Source organism: Asparagus officinalis, chromosome 6, assembly GCF_001876935.1.
Source record: "Asparagus officinalis chromosome 6, Aspof.V1, whole genome shotgun sequence".
NCBI classification, from domain to species: Eukaryota; Viridiplantae; Streptophyta; class Magnoliopsida; order Asparagales; family Asparagaceae; genus Asparagus; species Asparagus officinalis.
The window spans coordinates 75625404-75634439 of NC_033799.1; the positions used below are offsets into that span (position 1 = coordinate 75625404).

General features: G+C 37.4%; 1 protein-coding gene across 1 annotated transcript; it reads right to left on the reverse strand.

Moving 5' to 3' along the window:
- LOC109844928 (pentatricopeptide repeat-containing protein At2g30100, chloroplastic) lies at nucleotides 4217-8755 on the reverse strand. Its single transcript, XM_020414103.1, has 2 exons — nucleotides 7957-8755; nucleotides 4217-5162 (listed from the first exon to the last, which is right to left on the reverse strand). Exons 1-2 carry the CDS (start codon nucleotides 8608-8610, stop codon nucleotides 4389-4391), a joined length of 1428 nt encoding a protein of 475 aa, XP_020269692.1. The 5' UTR covers nucleotides 8611-8755; the 3' UTR covers nucleotides 4217-4388.

Consider the following 9036-nt stretch of genomic DNA (forward strand, 5'->3'; position numbering starts at 1 on the left):
GCGAAGGAGGCGGGGCTAGGGTTAGGGTCCCCACGAAATTTTTGGGGAGGGAGGGCGAAGGGCGCAACAGAGATAACGCCTTCATTTCTCTTCGAGTTCTGTTTCCGTGGTTGGTTTCTTTTACAAACAGCCCCCCGAGTGAATTGTGGGTGGGCCCCCTGCAATTCTGTTTTTACAAACAGCCCCCCGAGTGAATTTTTATTTTATTTATTACTCTTGGGGTAGTTAATAAATACGGATGAGGAGCGTGGTAGACCCTGGCCATAGAGCTTCTCCAACGGGGCTGCAAAACTGGATTTTGCAGCTCCGAAGCCCTCCAACCAGCCTCCATCTCCGGTTGCAAGTATGCAGCCTTCCTCCAAAATTTGTAGGTGGCTGCAAATTTTTCTAAATACCCCCACTTTGCCCTTTTAATGTTTTATAAACAATTACCTATTACTTCTATATCTTTTTAATTAGTAACTAGTAATTTAAAATCAACATAAGTTTATTTCTACTAATTATTTTTAAATAAAAATTTTACAGTTGGAAATGTCTTGTCGATACCTTCAAAATGAGACTAATATTGAATAATATTAATTAAAATATAAAATTCCAAAAACCAAGTAATTAAAAATGAAAATGTATTAGAAAATTTTAGTATTAATTTATAATATATTGAAAATTAGAAATGAGTAAAAGAATTGTTAAATGGAGAGAAATTGAAATGGAGTTGGAAATTGAGGAGTGTCGTCGGAGTTGCAAAGTTCTATTTTGACATGTTCCTTAGAATATGCTTTAGTGTGGACTCTAAAATGAAGCCAATGGTTGGAGTTGCTGTTAATTTATTTTGATTTTTAGCAGAACCGAAAAGCTCACTGAGGGATGCGTTTGCAATTGAAAAAACAGACGTGATGCTGCTTTTTGTTATTTGGAAAAAAATTGAGAAGTAGGAATAATTAAACCTGAAAAAAAAATATAATCACAAAGTAGGAATAATTGTAGAACTAACTGCTTCCACATCATCTCTCAAGTGAACTCTCAAGGCCAACATTGAATCACAGAGCACATACGGTAGCGAACTATTGATTACAAACAAAATCATACATAAAACAACAAAGTCTTTCTCTTGCTTCCTCCTTGTGCTTAAGCATGAGAGGGATAAGATGAGCAAAAAATGTATGCCGATAACAACAAAGTCCTCCAGAGGATAGTTTATGGACTATAAAAAAGAACCTTGAGAAAGGAACTCGAGAGAGACGTGACATATAAAGAACCTTGATGTATATATCACTAATGTCTAGAAGTGCAATCACTATCATCCGTAAATGCAGTTGTTACCAAACTGATAGTGACTGCATTGATAGTCATGCGACTGCACTGATAGTGATCACTCTGACATCAATATAATACATCATTGTTAACCTATCAATGTAGCGGTTGCTGAACTGATAGTGACTATGTTTATAGACATGACTGCATTAATATGCCATGTCTCAACCTCTCATTCCTCCTAATGCAATATTCTATAGAGGTCCGTCTATGGTATATATTTTTATGATTATCCAACAGTAAATCTAGGCGGCTAGAAAATGAATTTGTGAATATCCTCAAGGACGCAGAAAAGAAAATATAAAAAAGACGCTCAAAATTAGTTCAATATAAATAGAAAACAAACAAGGCATATTCACAATAAACTAGTCTTATCTGCATAGACATTAATTCGTACCTACTATTACCAAATCAAATCGTATCTTTCTCAAAAAGTTCATAACAGCATTGTGGTTCAATGTGATTATCCTGCATACACAGAAAACAAAGTCAAAAAGAACTGTAAGAAAGTAGAGTGCACAAGACATAAATACAAGGCCTGATAAGTACACAATTGAAAATGGTCATTACCTCAGAGTTAAGTGCTATGTGATTACAAGAAACAAGCATGTTGATCCATTACCTTACTTGCTTTTTCCATTACCTTACTTGCTTTTTTCATTAACCCATCAGGCTGTATTGAACAACGGCATGTTGTTTGCTGCAAGAGGGATGATCTGTAGGGATATCTGCAACTTTCCTTTTGTCGCCCTAAAAGATAACGACCCGACGATGCACATAAAGGGCATCTGTTCATTGCACGTTTCTGTTAGTAACGTAACACAGCTGCAGTTCAAGCATGACCAACAGCACAACTCTTGAAACCACACCACCAAACCAACCAGGAAACCCTTTTCAATTATAAAAGTTGTTTTTTTTGACAAAATCTTATACGGATGCATGTACGTTAGTATATCATTTGATGTAATGTTCAATGCACATGCATCTGAAAAGGTCACTTATGTGACATAACTTATAAGCAAAGTTTTTACAACTTCTCCGGCCTTAAAAACATACAACCGCCATCTTGTATCAGGTTTTCGAGCATCTGCGGGTCCATTAAATAGGAGTGCGGCACCTGAAACATGGAAGAAAACAGGAAATGCCTGAAAACAAAATGATTAAGAAGAAAGCGGATACTATTATTAAGGCATTTTTAACAGGTCTGTTTACATATTTCTTATATGCACTATACTTAAACAGGTAACATAAAGTTGCACAGAATATTTTGAAAAAAAAGATTAATCATAATTATTTGACATGTCAAGATTGACAAACTGGAGAAGATTTCAAGAAGTGGGTGTGTATTAAATTAGTGAATTCTCACCTCGAACACGATTAGTCTCCTCAGCAAGCTTGCCAGAAAGTTCGAATGATGGCTTTTGCTGCATTACCAGAAAAAATAATAACAAAAGGGAGGAAAAAGTCCTTAGATAACTATCCATATATAACGTAATGAGTTGATCGTTTTTAACATATACATAAGAACATGTTGACAATGCATTTAGGTTACAATATCGGTCCCACAAAAAGTAAACATAGAGGGGAATAACACTAGTGAGGAGCAAAAGTATTTAAAGATGAAGATTCAACAGGGAAAGTAATAAAGAAAAACTCCTGATTTTATATTTCAATCAATAAATTGTAATAATAGGCAAAGAACAGACATTACCTTATCTTTTTCCTTAGCTTCGAGGTATTCTTCAGCAGCCTTCGTCAGGGCAACAGAATCAACAAGGTCACCATCCCTGCAAAACAATGTCATCTCACTTTTAGTTAGTGACCATTAGGAAGAAGAATGCAATTTTTTCAAATGCAAGTAAATTATATTATCAGGCAGCTTTTTGCTTCTCTGCAGCTCCAGCTTTTATGCAATTGCAGTCGTAAAAATGAGCAACTTCTCGAACAAAACAAGTTCGCAATCAATTTGGTTGCAAGTCACTTAGGAAAAGTGGTTCTTTTGCAACTTCAGTCGCCAAAAAGCACCACTCGCGGTGAGACAAACAGCTTCAGCAACTATTACATATGCCCTCTTGCAAATTAAAACTGCAGATGCACTAAGTTGGGATCAGCCAAAGGGTTCTACAAGAAGATGAAAGATGAACTTCGAATGCGTATATACTTTCTGGATGTGAAGTTAAATGCATCAGGTGAATTTAATCGAGAAAAAGAAAATCAATATCGATGTGAGAGGAGAGTATCAACACTGGCAAGGATTTTTAATGAGCTCACATGACAGCGGTACACAATTTCAGCAAATTTTGAAGCAAATCAATGTAAATACCAAATCAAATGAAATCTAATAGCAATCACTCGCCTAAACTGTTCATTTGCTCTCGACTTTGATGCCTACAACAGAAAAACATTTAACATCAGATGTTGGTCTAGCTACCTAATTCTTATCTGATTTAATATGAAGGGACCAGATGCCCCCTCAAAGATTGCCAACTGCAAACTGAACATTGTATGCAATAAATCTGCCAAAAAAGAACAATTAGTCACAAATACACAGTACGAGTACGAGAACAAGCTGCAGCTCTCGAGACCAATCAAACACTTCCTTCCAATGCACAGTACGAGTCCCTTCCTTCTTGGGAGAAAAAGACCAGAACAAGCTGCAGCTCTCGAGACGAGAGCCTTTCGATCAATCTTGTTGAGCACATCGGAAGGATCTCGAACCACTCGCTCGAGCTCTTCGATCGCTTCGAAGAATCCGTTGGTCATCTTGGATTCGGACTCGCTCATGAGGATCCGATCGAATCTGACCGATTTCGACGAGAACCTAATGAATTTGGGGGGTTTTGAAACCCTAAGACCAACAACATCAAATCACCATTCATCTTATTCACAGTAAGAAATCCAACAATTATAAAGAAACCTCATCCAGAATCAATCAATACTTCAAATCCCCCGAATATCGTTAAAAAAACAAGACTTTCAGACATCACTATGTTATTACATAACAGACATGTGAAACTATACACCTGTATAATATTTTCTCCGACTTATATATACAGAGTGGCCCAACAACTTTGCCTTCAGAGCGTGTTCACTACCCACAGCTTGTATCTATGTACATACAAATACACAAGACAGGGTCCAATCAGTTCCACATCAGACAGCCTCTTACAAAGCTTCATGTAGAGTTCAATACTACCAGATTCCTTTATGCTCTTACCCAACCCTTGCAACACAGCAACTCTATCCAAATAATCAGGACATAAACCAAGGTCAAGCATTTTCATGAGAGTATCTGAAGCATCCAAATAATTCCCTCCTTTAACATACCCACGAAGTAACCATGATAAAGTCTTCTTCCTTCGGCCTGAACCCATAACCTCAGCTCTGGCAAGCAATCTGTTAACAGCACTAACTTCCTTTTGAGACGCACAAATGGCTAGAACAACATCACAGAGCTCTTTGTCAGGCTCTTTGCCTGATAGCTTCATTTGCCATAGCTCGTTCTCAGCTTCCAGCCCTAATCCTGCACAAGTGTAAATTGCGAGGAGCTTCTCATGGACTATACCGGCATTTACAGAGCTTCCTTCTTGGACTGCGCAATTTGATAAGCGTAGTCCATAGTTTATGATATCGGATTGATATTTCTCGATACGATTTGTGTTCTCATCATCGAGTTCGGCAATAGAGCCTGACTTCATTGATGCCTTTAACTTGCGCAAAGCTTTTGAGAACTCTTTCTGCTCTTTGACTAATGCAGTTAATGCAATAAGGTAGCTGTGAGGATCAGGGTTCAGTCCACAATCTTTGAATTCGATTACTAACTTGACAGCACCCATGTAATTTCCATCTACCTGAGAGAATTTAAAGATTATCACAGAGCTGGTTAATTCGAAAATTTTCTACCCAGGTAAAATCAACTAAAACTTAACAATTTATTCAGGATGGAGATGGAATCAAATGGCACCAGGTTACTCATTGTTCCTTGTTTATAAGATTAACTTATCTCCTCACAGCAAAACGACAGTCATCATATGATTAAACGGATAACAATGTGAATAAATGGATAACAATGAGAACTTATTTAACAAAAATCATTAGTTTTGGTCCCCTACCTAGACTGATAATTTGGTACATCAGCTTTATGTAATTTGGGTACATACAATATGGTGGAGTACTGATTTTCTATGCAATTGAACATGCCACTTAATGCATAAGATAGAGTGCATGTAACACTTGTCCACAATCATTTATCATATCAAACAATATGGTAAACATGGGTTTAATATGGAAAATATTAGTAGATGTAGCTCGAAAAGGTCGAAGATGCAGAGAAATATAAAGGTGACTATTTAATATGGAAAATATTAGTAGATGTAGCTCGAAAAGGTCGAAGATGCAGAGAAATATAAAGGTGACTAAAGGTCAAATAACAAAAGGGTATATGTAGCTCGAAAAGGTCGAAGATGCAGAGAAATATAAAGGTGACTAAAGGTCAAATAACAAAAGGGTATACTCGTCTTCTTCTTTCACATGTTCAAAATATTTTTAGATATATTTTCAAAATCAAATAAGGTAATGGTTCAAGATCGTTCATGGATTAGCTAGGACAGTGTCCTGAAATATCTGTAATGTGCTGTTAGCATCAAATGCAATTTCCAATGAAATTTACAAATGTGAGAGGCTGTTAAAACTTCTAAATCAACAATCAACATACAAAGCAACTGCAAAACGTAAAGAATTTCAACCTTAATTTCGAATCAATAAATGCATACCTTCTGTAGCATTAAGTGATATCTCCAAGTGGTTCTTATCATATACCGATAAAGTATGATATATGCTTGTGTTAGTCCATCACTAAAATTATACAGAATATTCTCTTAAATCAGAAACAAATCAGCTAGTGTAAACAGTTTTCTTTATTCCCTACAAAGTAAAGTGCTGTGACACATAAGTAAAAATGCAAAGAAGGTCGACAAAAATTTAGGTTGTGTCAAAGTATATGCTCCCTCAATCCAACCATTAATATGATCGTCAGTTATGGTATTCTTTTTACATACTTTATTTTAATTAAGCAAGGAGGCTGGAGGTAGGTTTAAGAGAACTTGGCTAGAAGTAAATTAGAATAATATGAGTGGTTTATTTAATAGAGAAGATGACCCTTAACTAAACAGAATCGAAGAATATAATTCATGAGTCAACCCAAAAGATTTGGAAGAAGCGCTATGTTGTTTATCATTATTGTCGCTCTTCCCATTAGAGCTATGTTGAGCTACAGAATCTAAAATTTCTATAATACGTCGGAACCTAATTATTTTCTTCTGATATATTATCCTAGATATCTTACTTGGGGATTTGCTCCTGCAATCAAATAACTTAGGAATTAAAATAAACACAACAAGGACAATTCTATAGTCAATTATAACTACAATGCTTTATGGATCAGAATATATGACAATCGAAAAGAACATATGCAAAAAGTAAGTGTTTAGGAAAAGGAATGATATGATAGACTTAATATATGACAATCGAAAAGAACATATGCAAAAAGTAAGTGTTTAGGAAAAGGAATGATATGATAGACTTGTGGATTTACCTTAAACGACAAAAAGTAAGTGTTTAGGAAAAGGAATGATATGATAGACTTGTGGATTTACCTTAAACGATAAGGTAAAAAATAAGTACGTTTGTTTCTATTAAGGATAAAATGAAAGAGAACCGATTAAGAATTTGAGATAGTCTGATCATGTGCAACACAATGTTCAAAACAACGGAAGCACTGAGCAAAGCGGAAGACCATTTTATAAAGCGAGGTGTAAGATTCAAAGCATGAGGTGTAAGCCTTAAAAGTTAAGTATATAATTTTAAATTTTTAAATATGCTATACACATATAACATGTAGTGATGTAAAAATTTACTATAGATACATTTAGGTCATGATTAGTAAATAAGAATTAAATATGCTAAGTATAGCGCAAATTATAATAAACTAAGCTACATGTATAAGATACATATCTTATTTCCAGTCAGATGGTCATGCTAAAAGATACATGAGCCTAAAGTTAAATTTCCTTATTAAAGGGAAAATCCTGGTGAGGAAAGAAAACAAAAAGCTAGGAGCATTTTAATTTTAGCCAAATAATCTTTTATATCCTCCTATATTGTCTAAAACGTGCGCTTCAAAAGAGAAGTGCTTCATGGTGTTTGTGGAGCGCACACTTTAGTTATGCTTTAAGTGATGAGGCGCAGATTCCAAGGGATAGCTTCAGTTATGAGTTTTGAATCAATTATCGTTCAAAAAGTTTCTAAGTGAATTTCAAAATGCCTTTCCAAACGCTGGTGCCACATAAACCACGTGCATCATGAAAGGTAAATTATAATTAATGGAACATGAAGCACTAAAGGTAGGCATAAGACAACTTGGTGAAGCAACTAAGAAGGATATTATAGTTATTAGAAGTACATAGTCTAAGAAATGAATAGAAGAATATGATTCATGTAGGTAACCCAAAATTTTGCGATTGATTGTTATTGTTGTTGTTTCTATCAATAATTGGGTCCATATCATATTTGGAATTTACTTTGCAAAGCTCGAAATAAGGAAGATAACTCAGCAATAAATTTAAATCGATGCATAAGCAAACCCACCATCATCTTCCACGCAAGATACCCAACCGGCCTACCTCGTCCCTTATCCCCATCCTCACCAACCACATACCCTCCAACTCCCCCTCTCCTCATCACACTCTTCACAAACTCCACACCCACCTCCTTCTTTCCCCTCTCCCAATACAAACTCACCACCTTTTCCACCATGCTAAACCCCGGCTCGACCCCAACGCACTCCATCTCATTCAAAAGCCCCACCACTTCATCGACCGCGTGCTCGCCCGAAACCAACCTCTCGATCCAACCGCAAGCTATCGAAACCATCAGCTCCATCGTCTCCCCATCGACCCTGTTCTCCTTCTTCAGCCAATCGAACACTTCCAACGCACAGTACGAGTCCCTTCCTTCCTGGGAGAAGTAGACCAGAACAAGCTGCAGCTCCCGAGACGAGAGCCGCTCGATCATCTCGTTGAGCACATCGGAGGGGTCTCGGACCATTCGCTCGAGCTCCTCGATGGCTTCGAAGAATCCGTTGGTCATCTCGGATTCGGACTCGCTCGTGAGGATCCGATCGAATCTCACCGATTTCGGCGAAACCCTAACGGATCTGGGGGGTTTTGAAACCCTAAGACGAGGGAGGGGGGAGCGGAGACGGGGGTGGAGAGAGGAGCTGAACGGAGAAGATAAAGCCATTGGAGTTCTATTCGGTTCGTGGAATTAGGGTTAGGGTTAGGGTTTTTGAGTCCAAAACCAGTGAGATTTTGGGAGTGGGAATTTCGTCGAGCATCCTGCGGGCGATTGGATTTCGTCCGCGGGAGAGGGGAGGGCAAAAGCGACGTGTCGGGACGCGGAGGTTCCTCACTGGTGCACTTTAATGACGATAATGCCACTGCGGTTTCGATGTAATTACGAGAAAGTTTGGAGCGGGACTGGATGTGGGGTTAAGGGTATTTTTGTCCGTAGGGAGAGTTGGATTAGAGTTTAGGTTTAGATTACTTTTGTCCTAATTACTGTTTAAGCAGTGTAGATGAGGAGTTAACGTCATCTCGCTAACTACCCTCGAGCGATTTGACGAGGAAATATAAATTCGTTGCGTTTGGAAGATTAAAGAAATTCTAG